The 21,957-nt window shown below is 47.9% G+C and overlaps 2 protein-coding genes across 5 annotated transcripts in view; one reads left to right on the top strand and one right to left on the bottom strand.

Annotated features, from left to right (window-relative positions):
* The window catches only part of CSTPP1 (centriolar satellite-associated tubulin polyglutamylase complex regulator 1), an 88,997-nt gene extending 82,189 nt beyond the window's left edge, over positions 1–6,808 (top strand). The window contains exons 7-9 of the mRNA XM_074584452.1: positions 1,419–1,528; positions 4,732–4,795; positions 5,297–6,808. Coding sequence (XP_074440553.1) covers positions 1,419–1,528; positions 4,732–4,795; positions 5,297–5,468 — 346 coding nt within the window. The 3' untranslated portion in view covers positions 5,469–6,808. The remainder of the gene's footprint in view (positions 1–1,418; positions 1,529–4,731; positions 4,796–5,296) is intronic.
* A 487-nt stretch (positions 6,809–7,295) lies between these two features.
* Positions 7,296–17,550, bottom strand: ARFGAP2 (ARF GTPase activating protein 2). 4 transcript variants are annotated; one of them, XM_074584450.1, is made up of 17 exons: positions 17,180–17,437; positions 16,841–16,959; positions 15,835–15,907; positions 15,164–15,295; positions 14,995–15,075; positions 14,075–14,177; positions 13,367–13,423; positions 12,728–12,772; positions 11,571–11,623; positions 10,998–11,134; positions 10,331–10,462; positions 9,710–9,838; positions 9,501–9,629; positions 8,993–9,119; positions 8,785–8,875; positions 8,544–8,662; positions 7,296–8,127 (listed from the first exon to the last, which is right to left on the bottom strand). In XM_074584450.1, the coding sequence occupies exons 1-17, from the start codon at positions 17,249–17,251 to the stop codon at positions 8,107–8,109; spliced, it is 1,620 nt and encodes a 539-aa protein (XP_074440551.1). In that variant the 5' UTR covers positions 17,252–17,437; the 3' UTR covers positions 7,296–8,106. The 4 variants fall into 4 exon arrangements, with proteins under 4 accessions (XP_074440551.1, XP_074440548.1, XP_074440549.1 ...); XM_074584447.1 differs by lacking the exon at positions 12,728–12,772 and having other exon boundaries at positions 17,180–17,550; XM_074584448.1 differs by lacking the exon at positions 15,164–15,295 and having other exon boundaries at positions 17,180–17,334.
* Between the last annotated feature and the right edge of the window lie 4,407 nt (positions 17,551–21,957).

The following is a 21,957-nucleotide window of genomic DNA, read 5'->3' as shown; positions in this document are numbered from 1 at the left end:
GGAGAGAAACAATTTAATGGACCTAAGAAACATGGTATTTGGTCTGATTCTTGAAGTAATGGATTGAATTAGATCTCTGCTTTCCTTCTCGCTTCTGCGTTGACCCTTTTATCAAGGAGAGGTCCATCTACCATCATGATTTAACTAGAGGAGATAAACAAGTGCAGTTGTGATTTTGGGTGTTCAAGCATAGGAAAGAGCTACTGAGGTGGATGGAGTTTGAAGCCTTAGTACCTGGACAAGATCACACTGCTAGTCTGTACCAAAACCAGTGATGGAGCTGGTCTCCAGTTACAGATCCCAGGCACAAGACTAGCCTTAGTTCAGCAGAGGATGGAGCAATACCAGACCTTATTGTATAGCTTTGACAAACACTTTCTTCATAGTTTCTTACAGGTAGCGAGCACGTGCCCTGCTAGAAGGTCATGGGCTAGATCCACAAAAAGACTCAGGACACAAGTTCCACCTGATAACCTGCTTTAGGTGCCTGAATCCAAATTTTTCGTCCACAAAATTACTGCTGAACTGACATCCAGTACTATAGATATCTAGGCATGAAGATGCAAGGTTGTTTAGTTCTTTTAAGTAACAAAAGCTCTGCATTCCCTGTATGCCCTGAGAGCGTCAGGTGGGAAGGATACTGTGAACCCATCTGGTAGGTCAGGCTCTGCACAGCACTGTGAGGGGAGACATTCCCAGCCTTTCATCCAGTAGCCCAATATTCAGCCAAGCTTTGGTAACCACCTTCGCCTGAGGGATCACTAGCCCACACCCACATCTCCCTGGGGGTGCGCTATACCAGGGACTGTTCAACACTTCCTCTTTATGAGGCAGTTTTATTTTGCATGAAATCCTTTAAGCAGTATTAGTCAAGAGCAAGAATCACTCTGATGATATTGCTTAGAAGTCAGGGCCAGGGTTTAAAGTGAGTGTAGAAGAAGGGTCCCCACCTAAATACTGTTTTCTGACTTATTTAGGCTATCATTGAAGAGGTTTTCCTGTCCCTTGGGTGACTGTTACTAATAAAAGGGTGATAAAAACATAACAACCCTCGTGAAAGTTTATTGTCTTCTAAAATAATGGATTTCCCAGTTGATTTTTGAAAAAACATGCTAAGACTTGGGATGTGTATGCCTCTGAGTGAATCTAGGCTTTCCTCCCTGTCCTTGGAATGCATACAGGTAAGACTACTCCTAGAGATGTACCCCAGCTCAAATATCTTGCTTAGTAAATGGGGAGAAGATGCAGTGCTAAATAAGCAAGCTGTTGGATATTTGTTTTAGATTGAGTCAGGGCAACTTGACAGTATTAGAACAGGTAAAAGGGTTTGTTTCTCCAGTTTGAGCTGGGTCTTGGGAAAATAAAAAAAAAAGGTGATAATTTAAAAGACAAGATGACCTCTTTGTCTCTTTTCCTAGCTGTCCACCTTCTGCCCTTGTGAAGGAAATGTTGAGTAGTGCACAGAGACTGACCTTCTATGGATTCCTTATGGCACTTGCAAAGGATCAGGGGATCAACAGAGCCCTAGGTAAGATTCCTGTGAGTGGTACAGTTCTAGATTTTCAGTCATTCTGCATTTCTGTGGAATTTCCTCTGTAATTATGCCCCAGATTTTACACTGTCGGGAAGAGCGTAAGGGAAAGTTTTTCATCTGTTTGTTGATGGATTAAACTTTAAAAACATAACACTGTGCCTTACTGTCTGCTTGAAGCTGTGGAGCTTCTTCAAGGATAAAATTAGATACGAAATGCAGCCCTAAGATATCAGTGTTTTACCTCCTCTATAGCTGATAATTTTAGCAGAATTGTCATTTTAACATGTTTAGCTATAAAGGTTGGGCAGAGGTGGTCAGGAGACAAGTAAGGTGGCTAACTGCTGTTGACAGTACTGAATTGAAGTCCCATCCTATGTTTTAGCCCTTCATTCTCCCACAGATTTTAAGTGACTGGTCTCATCTACAAAAAAAGGAGGCACATCTAATGGGAAAACCTCTGTTGCCTCCTTGGCTCAAAGACTCAAAGCCCAGTCTCTCCTCATCTTCCCTCAAGGCAGTGTGATCTCACTAGTATATTAATCTATGGCCTGCTGAAAATCTGGTGGTATCATAAAACACAAACTGCTACAAAATTCTGTACCAGGCTGCTGTGGGAACCAGAGGGATTATGAAGCAGCATCTCACTGCTCATTTCCATGTTGTGCTGGTCAATACTGTTCTAGAGCAAGGAAGCAAAGTTGGCAAAGGAGGACAGTATGTTATACATACATAATTCAGACTCATAATTCCCTATGGCCACCATATGCCTTGGTTGTGCTCTTCCTTCTCTTGCAAAGGGGAAGAGAAATGGCTTTTTGTGTCTGACAAGGCTGTATCCAGGAGGTGTCATCTGGCTGGTAAGGGTAGGCTTTCTCTGTCTCTCGGTAGGTATCCTCTCCCTCCACTGCTAGGTTTGAGTATCTACCAGTCCCTATATTACAAAGACAAACCTCAGTGAAAAGGTGTACCTTTCCTGAGGGCTTGTTCTTTTGCACAGGTGTGTATCATAGTACAGTAAAAGTGTCCCCTCCCTGGCTGAGCCCCTTCTTACAGCAAACCATTTAAGCCGCTAATGCTTCTCTGGGGCAGGGCTGCTTACCCAGCAACATGGAGATTATATATCAAAGGTGCGTGAATACAGTCCTGCAATCCCTTCTGCAAACAGGCTTAGAAAGAAGTGTATTCACTGGGGAAGGTGATGCCTGGATTGCAGCAAGCAAAATCTTTTTTTCCTTTGCCCTATGAAAATCCACTTCTAGTTGAGTGCAAAGAAAACAGATGAGTGGGGGGAAAAAAAAATAAAATTCCTGCCCACAGCTTCCATTGTGCCATCTACAAAGTGTTTGGGTTTTCATTTCCATTAATGTGGGCCCATCCCCTGGCCCTCTGCCAGCCTCCTGCCGAGGCCTCTCTCAGAGGAGGGGCAGAGCCACACGGCTGATGGGTGCTAGCACCTTGGCAAGGGAAGGAGGATTCTTTTCCTGGTGTCTTTTAATCTCTCCTGAAGGGTGATTTCAATAGTCTTTGGTCTGTAGGGGATCGCAAGCTCCCCAGAGCCCTTCAGCGAGGGCAGTTTCAGGCAAAGGAGCTTTCGGTCAGGATGCCTGCCTTCTTTCTGGTCTCACAAAGCCCGTAGCCTCCCTTGAGGAACAGGGGTAGGGATTAGAGCAGCTTGTTTGGGTTGGGGCAGCACTGATGAGTTTGTCGGGCCGGAGTAGAATCCGCAGCGTAACTCCAGTGTCAATGTTGATGCATGAATCCTTTCAGTGTTATTTACTGACTCTCTCAAGTAATTCTTGTGCCTTAGAGACCTCACTGGGCATTCTGCAAATGCAGAAACAAGTTAAGCTTTAGCTGCTTATTCTTTTAATTGAGCCTATGAAAGGGAGCAGGCTGGGGCACTTCACCGGACCTCCTGACACTCTGTGTTGCAGTGCCAGGCTTTCCTGCTCATTTGCAGGAGAGGGAAGACCAGAACTGAAAGAAGTGGGGAAGTCTGTTCTGGTCTAAATGGGTTCTGATTTTTAGACACTCATTGCCACGTTTTTGGTGACTGCTGCCAGCGTGAGGCAGGTGGCTCTCCGGTCACTCCTTCAAGAGCAAGGTGCCAGAGCCAGAAACCAGATTTGTGTCCCCACAGGGAGTACAGAGCCAAAGTGTAGCACCCAGGTCTCCTGATAAACAAGAGCATTTCTCACTGCACTATTAATATAGATCACCGAGTGAGGTTTTTTTTCGTCCTGGTGTATGGCACTGCACGGGCCATGGTAGTCAATTCCTGTCATATTGGTGCTGGCTGATCACACCCTCCCACAACCCCTGTACAAGGTAGCATTTGTTACAGAATTAGGAAGGAGGACTTTTCTAAGAGCCCCATCTCTTTCTGGGCTCTTCCTGAGGTGCCAGTGTCCTTTCAGAGAATGTAAGGATGATCAACCAGCTGTTCCAGTCTGAACTACATGTCCTTCACCCTGAATAGGATTTCAAATGTGAAAAGGAGCATGCTAAACCTTATGCTGAGAGAGGGTACACGATTACTGGCCCAGCCTTTTTCACTTTCATCCAGGCAGCAAGCAACACTAGAGCGCAGTCCATCCACACTTACTCCTGTAGACCTAATGTGCACCAGAATCAGGCCTGACTTTCCTGAATTGCAAGGAAAGCAATAGTCTTACATCTGTGGAGTGTTTTGATCCCCAAGCTCAGTGCGCCACAAGAAAGGCAGGTGGCACAGAAGTATACATCTCCCTGGGTGGTATAGCCCATGCTTCAGGCTGTGGCACAAACAACATACCTATTGCTCTGATAGGATCTGGGAACGGTGACTATATAGGGCAATCAGCAGAGGCCTGAAGTTGACAGACTGTCATCTCCCTGACAGTCAATACGCGGTAGTATTGTATAGTGAATGGTAACTGCCAATCCTTAGAGCTCTTCAAGTTCTCTGGGAGGCGAGGCTACTGAGAGTGGAGTGCCTCCCAGTGCTCAGCTACAGCCTGTGTGAAGGACACAATATGGATCATCATTCTTTAGCTGTCTATGATCCTCAACATGCAGCATCCATTTCTCTAACAGGTATAAGGAAGAGTCTTCTCTGTCTTGCAGGGCAGATTTTGGATGCTGCTATGGTGTGAGTGCTTTTCTTTAAGAATGAATAGCCTAACTCTGCTCTGATACTTTCCTTTGTCTTTTCCCAGGGGCTTTGCCAGATAAAGGAGACTTGTTTCTGGACCCTGCCATGGATCAGGAACTTGAGAAATTGTAAGTGGAGTTGCCTAAAGTAGGAGGTAAAGCAACAGATTAAAGGTAGCATGCTAAGGAAGACTTTACTAAAGTACTATCCCTATTCTTTTGCTCTACTCTACAACAGCAGAGGAGCTAGCAGAGAGGGCCTGTTTCTTTGAGGTACCTTGGTGCAGCTAACAAAATCCTTAGAAAAGGCTTCAGAAACAGAGGGGAAAGTGTGCCTCAAAGAGGGATCCAGAGGAAGCAGCAGTCTCTAACGCACAGGGAGATTTTTGTTTGGATGGTGAAAGCTAGGAGTGCTGGAGGACACAGGCTCAGCCCAGAAGAAAGATCTGTTTAAACAGGAAGAAAGATGAGCCTAGTAGGTACTAATGCAAGGTGTTCACCCTCTGTGCTATCTTTCCATCCCTGTGCTCATTGTGAATAAGCCTTCCTCCCACATTCATTCCAAAACTGCTACAGTAAAGACTGTGGATGACAAGTTAGACTGCCTAGCGCTTGTCTTTTCTCTTTCAGGGTAGCTCAGGTTTCAGGGCTTTCCATCTCCAGCTCCAGCGGGGATGCAGCTAATTTGCCTGTCCGTAACTCACCCAGGATTAACTCTCCGTGGAAACCTCTACACCACCGGCGAAAAATGGATGCTGAGAGTGAAGGCTCCAATGAAGAGACAGACTCCTCTGAAAACTGAAGGTTGTGAGGATGGGCACCATTCCCATCTTAGGTTTCTCCAGAATGTGCTGGAGGACCAGCACCTCCTCCCAGAGCATCTGCTCTGACGGTGGGTTCTGTCCGCGTCACCAGTGTGTGTGTGTGTGTGGCTTTGCCAATCCCCATTGCCAGGGCCCCCCCTCTCTTCCCAGGAAGAACTCTGCCATTTTCCTAGCTCCAAATTCGTGCAGGAATAGCTCCTCTACATTTCCAGTTGCAGAGTTACGCTACCCTCTGCTGGCAGGCAGGACAAACCAGCAGACACTAGCTCTGCCTCCCCTTAGAAAAAGCCGGCCACTCTCACCAGGACTCTGCCTCACAGCTAGGCAGGTGCTGGAGCAGCGGGAGTACGAGTGCAGGCCTCTTGCCAGTCTTGTCTTGTGTAACTGTGTTCAGACTAGACTGCCTAGACAATGGAGTGGTTAAATCGCCAGCAGCAGCTCTGCACTCATGCTCCATTATCATTACTCCCAGTAAAGCTGCACCTGCATGTGATCGAAGGAAGAGAAATTCCTGAAGTTCATAGAAAAGAAGGGCTTAGGTATTGCCATGCCACCTGTTTCTGCTTCCTCCTCTATGTGTCCAAGACTTACCAAAGCAAATATAGTAAATAAGCTAGATGATTGCAGTAAGTACTGCATGGTGCTGTCTGGTTCCTCTGCTGTTCCGAATTTCCATCTGTGAGGCCTCCCACTGCCTCCAACAGCGTAGTAAGGTCATTTGGAAAAGCAAGCTTCAGAGGGGTTGGAGGAGAGAGAAAAAGTCTTTAAATTCCTTGGCCACAGCGGGTGTGGCTTGCAAACATATAAAACATCTGCTAGGGTTAGGTGGGCAGAAGCAAGTAGTTATCAAATAAGTCCCAAGTATTTTTTTGTAAATACTGGTATTGTTGTATCATCAGTGTAGCCCTTACAACTACAAAAAGAAGTAGCGTCTCATTGTGTTAATAACTTAGTAGTTTGGTCTCCACAGCCCTGAACATTGTGAAGCCCAGCTCCTGTGCCTCAGCTTGCATAGACTAGTTATTTCATGGGGCACTTCAGTTTCTCTTGCGCCTCCTGTTCCTAAAATGCTGCAGCGTGGGCTACCAAGAGCTGGTAACCCAAAGCTTATAGCAGCCCTAAGCCAAGTGGATTCAACATGTGCTGGAGCTATTTTAAGACTAATCCTGTAACTACCACTGAGTGGAAGTAGTGAGGGGGGTTATTTATTTATTGCAAGTTACTTTATTTATTAACATGCTCGCTAACTGCGCTTCCCCTCCTGCCCCTCAGCAAGTGACTGTGACAGGCTGGCAATAAAGCACGTTGTGTAAGGCCACCGCTGCTTCTGGCCTCTTCTGGGCTGCCCGGGGTCCTGGGTGAGTGGTACCAGGGTGGGGGGAATGGACAGATGGACACACAGGTACAGGAGCACTCTCGTGCCACCCCACCAGGTCACCTCTCCCGCCTGGGTACAGCCCCACCGTGCTCACCTGGCTCCGCCACAGGTACCATCACGGTGCAACCACCCCGGGGACCAGGGTCAAAGCACCAGGAAAGCCTGACCCTCACCTCCCTCCTGCCCCCACCGCAGCTGCCTGGGGCAGCAAAACATCCATGTAGAGCAGCAGAGCAACCCTTCCCCTCCTGCCCATAGCCCCAGCTGCTGGAGACCGTGCAAGCCTGTTTACCCCAGATAGAGGGCTGGCGACAGAACTTCTGAACAGCCACAGCCTCTTTTTGCTAATAATTAGTGTGTAACAAGCCCCTTTCCCCTCCCCCTGCTCCTTTTCTTACTACCCAGTCCTCAACACCATAGTCCAAGGAAGAGAAAAAACATGCTCTTGTTAAAACCAGAGTCGGGAGCAGAGAGCCAAGTTGAACAGGACTAAAATGACAGTCCTCACTCATTGCTGCACTTCAGAAGTCCACGTCATGGTGAAGTCAGAGGCTCAGGACTTTGACCTCGGTCGAAAGCTGAGCAGCAAAATAACCAGGGATCCAGTAAATATCTTTACAGTACTTCTTTACCTGGGCCTTTTTTGCTGATGATGCAGTTAGAAGCTAAAAAAATAATCTTTGCTTTGTTTGATTTTTTTTCTTGCATCAATGTATGCTGGTTTACAAGACAGTAAAAAGGATTATCCCATGGTAAAAGTCAGACCCTGCAAATACAGAGGACTCCACGCTACCATGGATTGGGAGCACTGAGCAGAACAAAAAAAGAGTCACATCCGTGGGAACCAGGTAACACGGTGTTCAGAAAAATAGCATTCCCCTTTCTTCTGTCACTTGGTGAGCTAAGGTATGGGCCAAGGAGGACAGGAGCACTGATGAGGGCAGCTGAGGAGTTTCTGTCATATCTTTTACAGCAGTGAGGTTACACCTGTAAGAAGGCCTGTCTCCACTGGCTAGTAGATAGCAGTGGGTATGAGGGCACATTGAATTTTAATAGAGTGGAATCCAGAGATATTTGGAAAGCATCCTGGGCACAGCCATATCTTGACCCCCTCTGCTTACCTTCTCCCCTCCCCACCCACCCCAGACAAACTAAGACAATCCTGCAGAGTTTATTCCAGGCAAAGGTGGCATCAGTGCCTCTTGCTCGCTTCCCTTTGAGCTGCAGTCTCTGGGTCATCAATATGAGCCATAACGATCCTGGGGAGGAAACACAGCAAGACACAGTGCTACAACACTTCATGCAAACTCCAGAGACAGATAACAAGGTCTTGGGGTGTTTGGGATTGGAACGCAGTGCAAGGTTACCTAGGCAGGATACCATGCAAAGGCACGGCCTTAACTTTTTAAATTCTACCTGGGATTTATAGTAAAAGGCATATCTGACATAACAATGTGTCCTGTCCAGAGAATAAGGTTGGCCAAGTAAGAGTTCACTGGCCACCTGGAATTGCTCAGCTATTGTAGTGTAGTCATCAGTTACAAAAGACAGGTCTCTACCTGGGACTTTCTGTATAATTTAAGACGACATCGATAATTCCAGCAGAAGCCAAGACATGGTGAAAGTCCCTGAGCATGACAATAGCCTGTCAGGAGGTGCCATAGTGTAATCTCACCTGGAGGGAGTTCATCACCCCATTGGCTAGGACAGCCATCTTTCCAGCAACTGATTTCACTCCTTGCTTGAACTGTGCAATGTCAGCTGCAGGCAGGACATTTCCAATCGACACACCACCTAAGAAAACCAGCAGGAGTTAGCCCAGAGTCCCCCAGCTCCAGAGTGTACCCTGACCCCTCCCCTCCAGTCTAGGTCCTTCAAAGCTGTTCCCTTCCGCAACCCACTGAGTGCTAACAAACCTGAGTGCACATTGTCAGCCTCTCCAAACAGGTCTGCAGAGCTGATGGCACTGCTGCCTGAGAGCTGCTGCAGTCGGGATCTGGCTTCATACTGCAGCAGAAAACAAAACAGAAAGGTTATAAAGAAAGGGAACAGAGTAGGACCTGAGCAAACAGGAGGAGATGAAGCCAGAGCTGTACCAGCTTAAGCATTGCAGAATGCATCTACCTCAGCATCTGCCTCCCGCCCAAAGAACATATCTGAAGAGATAGCTTTAGCCCCAGCAAACTTCTGCCGAGCTTCATTGGATTCCACAACAGATGTCCTGTTCTCTGTCTCCCGCCTACTGGTGGGTCTGAGGAAACAAAAGAGGAGACATCTCAGTTTAAGCTCACCAACATAGTAAAGAAACAGACTTCTCAGACCCCATCTGATCAAAGGAAAGCAACAAATCCTCCTGTGCTAGCTACCATCAGAGTTCTCCTCTCCCCACCTCAGGACAGACAGCACTTGATGATCACAAAGGCTGTATCAAACTTATGGATACGACAGGGAAAGAACTGCCCAAGCCTCTTTCACTCAAGGCCTTTTTTCTTGGACTTGTCCATGCAAGTTATCTTCTGCACCACAAACAAAGCTCCTGTTGTAACACAGCAGCATCTCTCCCCACAGCTCCTAGACTTATCCCTTTGTCCCACGCACATGGAAGGTGCAATAGCAGTGGCAGGCACTTTACCTCTCTGAAATTGGCCGAATACTGGAAATGGTCACCTCAGGTTCCTCTTCTTTGTCCATACCCCATGAAGAGTCCGTTTCCCATCGTGAGCCAAATGCATCTTCGAATGAAAAGGGATTATATTTGTACCTAGGCACCAAAAATAGGTAATTTAGGCCGGACATGAAATTCAGGAATAAGCCAAAGACTACACTGAATCTAAGTCTTACTTTGGGGGTCCAGATGTGAAGCTTCCGGTATCTTCAAACAGGTCCAACTGGGAGCGGGAAGATTTTGCAGCCAGTGGCGTCTCCTGCTCAATTACTTGCATCTCAGACATCACTGAGTGTGAAACAGAACTAGCACAACAAACAGACAATCAGGGCTGATGGGTCTGATGGCATCCAGCCCCTACAACCAGTCCACCTCAAAACTCCATCTAGCAAACTCAAAACAGGCAGGGCATGTGCCACAAGTCTCAAGGGAAAGTTGTAGGATGCCAGCTCCCTTCACCACTTATATAGCTTATCCTGACTCCCTCAGAAGTCTTGAGCCACCTTCTTAAGGGATGCATTCTGCGGGGGACATCTGTCATGCAGCAGGGTTCTAGGGCTAGACACTGACAGGCCACACGCATCTTTGGAAAAGCTCAAATGAGAACCAGAACCTCTAAACAGAATGTACATTCCTTCTGGGGCCTGAAGCATTTTTAGACATAGTCCAGAAAATGAGCACTTTAGATTAGCTCCTTATCTGTTACAAGAACAGCAAGCTACTGACTTCAGGAAACTCTTCCAGAGCAGGGCGCTTCCAAGGCACCTGTCTGTCCTATGCCATCCACAGGAAAGTACCTTCTGGACACCAAGCCCATGCCCAGCCTCTCCGCTTGTTCACGCTTCTTCCCTTCAAGGTTCTGAAGTTTCTTCTCTTCCTTCTTCCGATCAAGCTGCAGTTCCTGATAAGCCAGTCGCATTGAGGTGACTCTAAAGGGAAGAGCTATGGTGGGTTCTAGCTCATTACCCTCCCTCCTGCCCCCAGCCCATGCTGTGGAGGGGCAAGGGGGACAGTAACCCTGACAACCCATCAAAACACTCATTTCCACAACAGCTCCGTCAAAAATCCTTGCATAAGCCACTGTTTGTCTTCCCATCTCACCTCCACCGGGATTCAATTCTTTTTTGGCTAACCATGATTTCCTTAGCATAAGCATTGCGCCCCACCTGACAGAATGCCCCATCCAGTTCAGCCTTTGCCTTTTTCAGTCCCATCCAAAGGTCAACAGAAACAAAAAATACTCCCTTATCTGCTCCTTAAACTCTTCCAGGAATACTAATTTGAATAAAATATGGCAGTATAACTTGTGCCCTGCTGTAAGGGCCATAGTGGCTTATAGCTAATGCTCATCCCATCGTGCAGCATGTTCTGTACTCGCATTAGATGGTCCTAGGGTGAACAGCATTAACCTCATATTACTTCTTCATATGTAAGCAAGGTATTCAGCCCACACAGGGCACTTACATGGACTCCTCAGCTTGTTTCCTGGACTCCACTGCCTGCTGCTCCCTCAGCTGCTCTGCCACCTGGGCTTGCCGCTCAATCTCAGTGAAGCTCTGGCTGCTCACTTTCTGGGCTCCAAGACCCTTTTTTGCACCCAACTTGAAAAACAAAAACAAAAAATTGTGATTTCTTCACCCTACATTGTTCATCATAGAAGAAAACCAGAATTCTGCTCCTTGCTGGACTGATCAGGCCTTCCATCTCCTGTGTAGTCACAACCTACAGACCCAATAGAGCTCGCAACAGAGTATGGAAGAACACCCAAGAGTTAGCCCACCAGTGGCCAGTGCTAAGAGATCAGCCACAGACACTTCAGACCATGACGAGTAGTGGTCCAAAACCTAATTGGTTTTGTCCATTAATATACAAGCTATCTTTCAAAATAAGGAGAGATATAATCACAGCTCTCCCTTCTCCGAATGGATCTCTCGGTACGCAGCTTTGTTAAGGGCAGAAAGCAAGGGCCAGGGAAAGGAAAGCAGTAATGTGAGACATGCTCTACCTCTTCTCCATAAAAGAAACGCTCAGACATACCCCTTTCTTGACAGCTCCTGGCTTCTTCTTTCCAATGAGGGAGGATTTAAGTTCTGCAAGAGGAGAGAAGCAGCAAATAAGCAGAAGCGAATCATGAAGCCCAAATTAGTTAGCAGCCCACACAAACATCCACCACAGTCCAGCTGCTATAGAGTCCAGGGCACACCATGCAGCTTCACATCAGAAGCCTGGGTGACTTCACCCAGCCAAGAAAGATGCACTTAAAAGCTCCACAATTGCAGGCCGGTGGCCTAGAGAAGCACATCGATGGCTAGAAAAACTTGTAAGTGAATTAAGACCTTTGAAAAGCTCCTCCAACTGTCATGCAGTTGGTGACCCTATCCCATAGGGATCAGGGTAGCTAGAGAAAGACTAGATTTATTTCATACATAAATCCAAGAAAATGCAGCTTCAGAGCCACATGGAGGTCAGTGCCTCACCAATGCCATAGGGACAAAGAAGCAAGAACCCTAAAGTCATGTTTACACGAACAGACCAACAACAAAATGGACCTAAAGTGCAGCAAGCTGTAAAAGCAACAGGTTCCCTAACACCAGGAACCTGTCACTCTGAGGGCATGAAGCATGCTACACTTGTAAAACCAGCCAAGGTCCAGCCAAGCAGCAGATGCCTGGGGAAACATGTAAGAACAAAGCAGAGAGGGACTGCCCAGGATATTTTCCCAGCTTCCAACATGAAGCTCCAAAATCTCTTATTGCCCTTGTTGGGCTTCCCTTCCACAGAAGTGTCTCCTTGCTTTCTACAAACACATGACTTTTGTGAACCCATACTTTAGATAATTCTTGGCAGCCTTTCCTGTATCTTTTCTAGTCTTACCATAAGTTTATAAAATAGGGGGGGTCAAAACATTCACACTATCTAAGACTGTTTTCAGCTCACTGTTCCTAACACTTGATTTGAGGTTGTTTGGTTTTTTTTTTTTTTGTACTGTCAGGAAACAGTTAAAAAAATGTCAATAAGATCCCTTTCCAGATATGGAATAGCTGGTGTAGATCCCAATATCATACATGTAAGCTTTAGCTCATTCTCTCCCTCCAAGCACAGGAAGCTAAAGTTAAGAGTTCAAGGCAGAATCACAGAAGGGGCAGGCAGAGTTGTCACAAGCAGCCAGCGCAGGCCAGCTGTTAGCCAGTTACCTCTGGCAGGAGCAGGCCCTTGTGTTGATAGATACATGGACATGTCTGAGGAAGAGACATAAAACATGGGGAATGAACAGGCACTTAAGGACACAGGCTTTCCACCCAGGATGAACCCACTGTGAGCTAGGAGCGCACTCTCAATAAGGCGCTCCAGCTAGATGTTCTGTGTGCAGCCATGATGGTAATGGCAGGGGAGAATCAGATACAAATCACTGTTACTCTGGAAGCTAAAAAATTGCTTTGCCTCCAAAGCTTCTGGGGGAAAAAACACACCTCACCAAACAAGAAAAACCCAAAAATGAACACCACAGTCTCATGGCCTTGATCAGCCAAGTTCTAGATATGCAAATGCTGAATTTTGTCCAAAGCTCAAGAAAACCCAAAAAACCAAACAACCTAGGCTTTTGGGAAGGCAACAGCTTTGAACTTGATCATCCAAAGGAGGACAAAACTTCCAGTAATCTGTGGCTTAGTTTTGAGGTTCAGGGAGATACTCAGTACTGGATACTAAAGGAAGATAAGCTCCTTTAGATGTTCTGGAAATTGGCTCATCAGTTCCAGCTCCATTGAGCTTACTACTGAACTGTAGGTGTACAAGCAAGACTGATCTGAGAGACAGCAAAGAGTCTCACTTACCTAGAGGAGCTTTAGGAGATGTGCTCAACAAGTCAATGGAGGGGCCCTGGCTGGAATCTGTGGGCACAAAAACAGAAGAGAACATTCAGCAGAGAGATCCTCAAGCCCTTTCTTTTCAGTGCTCACAGTTCCACCACACCTCTTTTACCTCGTCTGCCTCCACCCCAAACAAGCTAAGTTACAGTTTGAAACATACAATTTCCCAAGCACAACAACTTATGTCTGCACAGAGCAAGTTATTCCTTCTGCAGTGTTCTTGACACATTAAAAGAAAACAAACACTCTGCAGGGGAATACACATAGCCATTTCAAATTACAGCTGTGCCTGCAGATTCTTGGTTTCCCTGTTGTTCACCCAAGAAACAGTTTTTTGCTTTATATTCATTGATCATTTACAGACCCAGAAAATTCAAGGGATAGGAAAAAGTCTTTAAACAGACAATTACGGCTGGAAGCAAGGAAATAGAGCAGCTAAACCCCAATACAGTTTTGCGTGCATTTCAGGAAAAGTGGGAGAACTGATCACAAACAGAGCAGTGTTTTTAGAAGTCTCCACTAATTTAACTAAACATCACAGAGCACACAGAGCTTCCACTCATTCAAGCCTGAAACAAAGGAAAAGTTCAGCCCTTCCAACTGTGGTACAGAAGTGTATGCTCCTGGAAAGGAAGTCAGGTTTTTGGGAAAATTATTCAGCAGGGAACTCACTTGACAGTTCAGTGCCTTCTGATGACTTTGCTGTTTTTTCCACCTCTGGGGAAGACTGTGCAGGATTCTGGCTGGCATCTGCTACATCCCAGGTACCGGAAGACTGCAAAGAAATGCTCATTCCAGTGATTTGCAGAAGATGAATGAACCCCACAATCCTAAACTTACTTCAGGTTTAGTGACCTGTATTCAGTTTTAGGCCAAAGCAAATGTGTTCCAAACTCCAGATTAAGCCTTCATTGAAGGTAACATATGGACAAGCCCACATTCTGTTAGCAGGGACAAAAATTAAAGGAAAAAAAAAAGCTAAGCTGAATCAAAGGCCAGGAGAAAGGACAGCATTGCTTAACAGTAGCATCAGAACCGGCTACTGTGAGGATTTACCAGATTAAGGAGATGAGTTTAAGTCTGAGAGAAAGTGTGAATGAGTTTCCCTGGAAAAAAAAAAATAAATCTGGGCTTCCACTGTCTTTACTGCCACACAGCCAATTCTCACATTGCTCTCTTCACTTGAGAAAGTCTGCCTAGCATTGTGCAAACAGGTGCCCAAATTCACTTTACCAGGGTCTGTGCACTGAAAAGATGACTAAATCCTAAATTCAAACTAATAGCCAATTCTCGCTTTAACTGTACAAAAAGACTATGCATTAACACAGTACACAAAGCATCTTCCAGGGAGTAGCCAGTAGCTCTGAACATTCCTTGAAGAGAAAGATCGTCTTGAAAACAGAGGACATAGATATTACAGGCCCCATGAGGGATTGTTTAGATCTGTGATTATGACTGAATCTCAGTTCTTCCATGTTACTCCTAAAAATGTATAGAATTTAAGAGTCTTTCCAAACTAAGTGGGACTGCTCCTGACTGCACAGCTGGCTATTTGAGAGATGTTCAGGCTGTCTGGTTTAGACAGTTCTCACCTGCGTGTGCTCCATGAAGAAATCAGCATCACTCTTGTCAGGGGAGTGCCCAGGGGCTCCACTCAGTCCATCTATAAGCAGCTGAAGAGAGGAGAGGGAAAAAAGAAGGTATCCTGCAAGACAGCATCCAGCACTACCCATCTAACAGTACAGAGCTGCTCAGACTTACATCAGTGCCATACTTGGCCATGGCAGCACTTGCCAGCTGCCGGATCTTCTCCCTGTACATCTGGGCAGCTCGACTATTATACTTAGCGTTGGCATCTGTGGTAGTACAACCATGTTGGCGGAAAAAAGCAGTCTGAAAAGAGGAGAATCTCTTTTCAGAATTCTGAAATTCAGTCTCCTGACTACTAGATCATACTCAAGCAAGCATTAGACATAAACTCAACAGAAAAAAGAAGCTTCCCAGAGACAGGGGATGAAATACTGAGCACAGAGCATGAACAAACTATTCATCAATGAGCTTTCTCCAAGAAGCCTCACTCCAGGCCCCACAGGCCTAAGAAAACCATCCCTGTCCCGCACAGGAGGATGCTTCTGAGTCACAATGCTGAGCATGAGCTTCCAAACTGATCTGTGGTACTAACTCCTTTCCTTTAAGAGGACCATGCCTCTCATTTAAATGAGATGTAAGGAAATGACAGATTTACACATCAGAAAACAATGCATTCAAAGGTCATAGTCAGACTTCCAAGCACACCTGACAAAAACCTCTCCTCATTACAGATTCCAGGTGAGGCTGGTATCCAGAAAGCCACACAGAGGAAAGGGACAAGGAACAGAGGATGTAGATTAGCAAAATGGAAAGCAAGCAAAATGCCTACAGAGGCTCCTCACCGCGTTGGCATTGCTGCCCACTTGCATACACCTCAGCTGAAACCAGTTCCAGTTAGAATCCAACTCTGTGGACCTGTGTGAGAACCAATTATTTCTATTAATAATGTGCAAGTACACCAAATGCAAAAGCAAGGTCTAAGCTAGAACGGTCAGATATCCCACTACTATCCCAAAGTACAGGAGACAAAAGGGGAAAGAACATCTTGGTAACTTCTTTGCTCCCGAAATAAATTAATTTGAACTTTTAAGTGAGGAAAAACCCCAGAGTTTCAGCTTCACACCAAGTAACAGTGTCCAAACTTAGAGGACCTCTGACCTGTATTGCTTAAGAGGGTGGAGCTTGAGCTGGGAAAGCACAGCCAACAACTTTCCTTCTACATGTGATCTCAAAACGAGAGACTCATATTCAGTCCATCCCACAGATTAGGCCAGAACACATGACAAAGCAACTGAGAAAACAACCAAGTAAAGCTAGGTGACGGAGTATGTCTCATACCGGTTACTCAACTTATCTCTCAGTAAGTAAAGGTCACAGTTGTGTTACTTAAAATGCTAACTTTTAAAAGTACTGAAAATAAGATCAATAGGCTGGAAATCCGACACCATCTTCCTCACTAAGTTAATGCAGAAAAGGTAGAATAACAGTCCTCTTTTTGCCTTACTGAGCATTACAAGAAAGGTTTCCATGTTGCTTTTCTACCGGCAAGATTTACAAGCCAAACTCTCAGCTTCTACAACTGAGAGTCCAGACAGCGTTTCTGCGAGGTCAGCAAAACTAACGTGTGGATGTTCCACTGAGGTGCTTCGGAAACTCCATCTTGAAAGGGCTGAGTGACTTACAACCCCCAGCGAGCACACCACATACAGCCCGCGGCGACCACTCTGCCATAACGCTTCTCTCTAGCCGAGCCCCTGCGTGTTCCCACACCAGGCAGGCAGAGCGGCCCCAGGCCTGCCCGGCGGCCACCGGCGCCCCCCGCCACGCACGCTCCCCGTCCCCACGCACCTGATGAAGCTGAGGTGCACGCCCAGGGACCGGTGGACGCCGGAGCAGTCGATGCACAGGAAGACCCCGTAGGTGATGCTGGCCCAGCTCGGGTTCTTGGCGCCACAGTCGAAGCACGACTAAAGCGAAGGCAGAGGGATGGCCGGGCTGAGGCGGCGGCGGCGGCTCTACCGCTCCTCCACCCCGCGCCGCAACCCTCCAGCCCCGTGCCTCGGCCACTCTCCCCGGGCCCTCCCCGCGTCCCGGCGCTCAGCGGGGCCTGGCCCGAGCCCAGGCCGCGGCCGCAGGGAAGCAGCCCGGCTCGGAAGGGCGACAAACCGCCCGGCGTCGCCCTGTTACCTTGTTCGCCGGCGCTGCCCGGAGCCGCTTGAAGAGAGTCTGGATCTCCGCCTTGCTCGGCTCCGCCGCCATGATCTCTCCTTCCCAGACACCACCGCGGCGACGGGTGCCAGCCGGGCCCAATCGGCGCCGGGGCCGGGCCGCAGTTACGGGTGCCGCCTCAGCCCACGCCGGCGCGCGGAGGGGTCCCCGCGGCGGTCCGCCCCCACCTGCCCCGTCGCCATGACAGCGCGGGCGCGGGGCCGCTCCACCATTCACTGCCTCAGCCGGCGGGGCCGGGAGTCCCCACCGTCCCCGGGCTCTGGGGGAGCGCTTCGGGTCAGGGCCCCTCCTCGGCGCCCTGCGCTAGGCCCGCCAGCACCCCCTCCGCTACTCCGGCCCCGCCGCTTGTCGGGTTTCACGGCCCCGTCCTCTGCAAGCCGCTTCCCGAGTCTAAACGTGAACGGGGACGTTTCCCCGCCGGAGCCCCCCGTCAGCTCTGGGTAGTCACCGTGTCCTCTCAGCCCCCTCAGGGCGCAGTCAGCGTTCCTGACTGACTCATGGCGGGCCGGGACCGGGCAGGGAGGGGGTCTGTGGAACAGCAGGGAGGCAATGCCCGCCTTGAGTCAGCCGCTACCTGAGGAGAAGCTCTGATGAGCGCCCACAGGCGTCACCTGTTGCAGCAGCTGGACCTCGGGCCACCGGGCCTGGTACACGAGCACAAGCGAACAAACCTGGAAATGGTTTAGTCAGCGGGAGACTGCTCAAGAGCAGCACTGCCTAACCCTGTGCAGGAGTAAAGGTAGCGTGAGGCAGGAATCAAGGTAGGGAAGTTGTTACTTCAGACCAAAGATGGTGTCGGGGCCTAGAAGTGCTGTATTACCTGCCTGGAAACAGGAGGGAATGGACTAGAAGGTCATTCAGTTATAATGCAAGAAAAAAAGGGAAAAGTATGGATATTCTTTGAACTAAAAGTCAATGGCGTATAGCCCATTTCATGGTTTAGACAAAAAAAAAAGTGACTGCAGAGCAATGAGAGGTTCAGAAGGGCAACAACAACAAAAGCTAATCAGTAGTATGGTATTACTGAGATGGAATAGATTGGGATTTCCTTACTTCCAAAAGGAGATTGGTCTGTAGTACCAGCTTGTTACTAAAAGAAACAGTTAAATGCACTAATATCTGGACAAGAGAACTTTCAGTTTAAATCTAAAGGCTTTCCTTTCACTTGTTTCCACATTTTCTGCAGAAATGTAAGGTGGACTGTGGAATTCATTGCAATGGGAACCTAGGACCCATGATCTTAGTGAGATCCATAAAGTCTTGGGACATACAGATGCAAGACTGAGTTGTTGGGCAAAGAAACCCTGCAGAAAAACCACTCCAGGTTTAACAGGAGTATGAAGTCTTGTGTTCTGGGAATTAGCAAAGCTCTAACTACATGGTCAGAGTGAGACCTGATATGGGAGCCATATTGCCCTAAGTAAGATGAGAGGCTTCTGGCTAACACATCTGATTTGAGCTACTCTGAGATGAGCTTCTGAACTGGGTAGTGAAGCCTGATCCAGCCTGCCAGGGCTCATTCTTGGCAGCAGCCTTGTCTTAAGTAGCCGCTGGTGTCTGTTGCTCTTACGCTGCTACCTCAATTGTGCCTATATGCCCATTTCTGGGATTACACAAACAGTATTGGGGAATCAGTTCAGGTAAAAGTAACCGATAGCTTTTTCCTCACAGCTATTTTTAAACCAGTTGAGTTCCCTGATGACATTCGTAGTGCAGCTGTCCTGGCAGTCATACCAGGAGAGATGATGTCAGGGTGCAGCAAGGGCTGGCTACACCCTAGGAGGAGGAGAGCTGTGAGGGAGGTGTCCTACAGCCAGCAGTCCTGAGGTCTCATCAGCCGTGGCCTGTTCCCAGAGTACCTGAGCAAGGATAGCCGGGCAAGCCCAGGGTAGTGGCCAGGATTGACCAATAATGCAGCCAGGCAAGCTCATGGTGATGAGGTAGTCTGCAGTCAAGCTGGGAAGTCAATCTGCAGGTCAGGATCAGGCCCAGTGATTACCAGACTCGTCTGTGGTGACAAGGCAAGGCTGAGGTCAAGCTGGTAAGACAGCCTACAGGTCAGGATCAACAAGGCACAGCCAGAGACCACTACTTCTCCAGTTTAGTTTAGGCCAGGACTGGTAGCTCTGGAATGAGTTTAAATGAAAACACACCCATCCCCACACCCGTGGGCAGGGGGTGTGGGTAAAGGCCCCATGTGAAGCTGCTCGGGACTATTAAGGCCTTTTAGTACACTCAGGGCCCTGACAGCTGAAGCTGTGACAGAAGGAAGGGAAAGGGAGTGCATGGTGGCAGGGTGGAGGCTGTGTAAGCTGCATCCTGTTGCGTAGAGGAGCAAGTTCAAGCGATGAGTGTGCGCTGGGAGTGGTGGTGTTCATGTTGGCTTGAGCAGTCGCAACCTGAGTTGCTTGCTCCTGCCTTGTTGCCATCTGTTGTGCAGTGCTGCTCTGCTCCTCTGCTGGCTTTGTTCTCACTAGGTCTGTGTTTGGCTGTGTGATGGCGATGTCATGCGGGGGTTAGGAGGGACAGGGTCTGTTCATGTTGGCATTACCCCAACTGGGGCTTGTGAGAGAGATATGGCATGTGCCCAGGAGAAGCCAAGGCAGCCTCAGAGGCTAATAGGTCAGTGTCACGCTTTGTCTCTGCCTGGCGTGTGCTAGGAGACACGGGGAGATACAGTGCAGGCTCCTTTCCTCTGTGGAGGTTGCACAGTTTTTGTTCACTGCACTGTGTCTTAGGACAGCTTGCTACAGCAGGGTTACTCGAGCTTCTCTACCTCAGCTGGGTCCCTTGCAGGCCTTCCAGCCCATGCTGATTGCTCCAAGTCCTGGCAAGGCTGCTGATCCTGTCCATCAGTTTTACATAAAAGCAGCAGGAAGAGCATGCTGCTGGTCTGAGAAATAGTCAGCTTCTTTTTGTTGTCTTTGTCAGTACAGGAAAGACCTCCTGCTGCTGACTGTTCCCTGCGAGCGCCTGCTGTCACTGCACAGTTCTTGCTGTTTCCTGCATCTGTTTCTTTTGCATCTCATGTGCTTTGGTGCTGAATTTCTGAGCTCCAAGCTGTCAGCCTGCTCTTTGGCCCTCAGCTTCCCTGTCCATCTACATCACATCTGCCTCTTTCCTCCTGACTGCGATGACACCAGACCCTGAGCCTGATGTAGCCTCCTAATCAGAGATCGCCTTTCTGTTATGCACCTTTGTCAGTAAAAGATAGTCCCCAGCATCATCCAAGAGAGCAAAGAAAAGCAAAGGACAGTGACCAGGCTTGTTCTTGGAGTCTGCCATACCACTGGGGATACGTTTTCAGTACAGAAGTCTTCTTGTCTGAGGGCATGAGGTTACTGTGAAAGAGAGCTGGAGAGGCTCGGGAGTGAAGTGCTGTGATGGGGATAAAACCCACCCTGCACTTGCAGGTATGCGCCAAAGGGAAGAGAAAGTGCTTCTCTGGGAATCTGTCCAGAAGCAGGGTGGCAGAGGAGAAGAAGGACCTTGCTGTCTTCTCACTGCCCAGCAAAGAACGTGGGTGAAATGACTGTGCAGGAGAGAGATGAGGTGGCTGGGTCCTGCTCTCCTACTCAGACCCATTGGCCTCTCATGCTTTTGCTGAAGGAGAAGATTTGGGAAGGGGGCCAGCAAATTCAGTAAACTACCTGAAAAATAACTGAGTGTTAGTTTCCTATGGATCACAGCATCAGTGGTGGGGTACCAGAAATCTACAGTCATGTCTTGGGGAGAGGAGCAATTCCTAACACAAATCTATTACTTTATTTTTTTTTCTTTCTTACCAAGCACTTTACAGACACTAACTAATTCGCATGATTTCTCCTGGGGATGGTCAGTAACCCTGGGAGAGAGCTCTGCTCAGTATTTCGTGGCGGCCTGGCTGTTTTCAGTAATAGAAAGAGCAGGGCAAGCATAGCCACAGATAGAGGAGAGGAGGAAAGGAGAATCAAAGAGAAAGCATTCTCCTTCTCACTAGAACAAGGCATGGGTTCTTAACAGGTATGTCCCTTCCTGCAGTGTGTAAGAAGATGCTCCCAATTCCCCATGGTTTCAGGGTTCACATAGAAAACTTCTTTGGGTTGGGTTAGGTTTCTGTCAGGTCAGCAAGGTGCCCTGGGTTCCCGTAAGGCCATATATTTGCTAGGATTGATGCAAGGGAAGCAGCCAGCTGAGGGTCATGGGTGACCAGCCTGCCAGTGTGCTGAATTGAATGTAATTAGTAGCTGCCTTCCTAGGAAAAAGTAAAGCATTGAGGCAAGCAGTAACATCACATACTGACTCCATGCAATGCTTCCAGCAAGATCTAAGATAAGGAACTAATACACCATGTGTAGAGTGAATATTTTGTTCAGGTTTACAACTTACACAATTTTACTGCAGTCTTACAAGTGGTGTGGTCTGAAGAAAAGCCATCAAAGGTAGAAGGAACACACAAATTAAGGAACACAACGGATGGGTAACTTGAAAGATACTGAGGAGCACAGTCATGGCTGGCTTGATCCAATTTGGGGTTGTGTTGCAGCCAAAAGGCTGGTCCTGCTGCACATACTGTCCCTTGCACCCGCTCTGGCAAGTGGCAGCCTTGGGCTGCGTTGTGTCCCTAGCCCCGCTCAAATGCTGATTGTCATTGCATTGCTGAGCTGATCTCCTCCTGCTCGTGTGATTGCTGAGGCAAGTAAGGGAAGGGCTTAGGAAGGTTTGAAAGGGGGAAGAGAGGACTATCCCTTTCAGTT

The sequence above is a fragment of the Larus michahellis genome, chromosome 4 (assembly GCF_964199755.1).
Source record: "Larus michahellis chromosome 4, bLarMic1.1, whole genome shotgun sequence".
NCBI lineage: Eukaryota > Metazoa > Chordata > Aves > Charadriiformes > Laridae > Larus > Larus michahellis.
The sequence above is the reverse complement of the archived record's forward strand: the minus strand, read 5'-3'. Positions and strand labels throughout refer to the sequence as shown.

Bases quoted from the DNA above. Each gene is read 5' to 3' on its own strand.
- ARFGAP2 (XM_074584450.1), bottom strand. From the start codon at position 17,251: ATGGCGGCGGAGCCGAGCAAGGCGGAGATCCAGACTCTCTTCAAGCGG. The intron at 9,630-9,709 runs GTAAGACTTAGA...TTTGGTGCCTAG, and splicing joins TTCACATCTGGACCCCCAAA to GTACAAATATAATCCCTTTT. The intron at 8,663-8,784 runs GTTTGTTAGCAC...TGGTTTTCTTAG, and splicing joins GGCTGACAATGTGCACTCAG to GTGGTGTGTCGATTGGAAAT.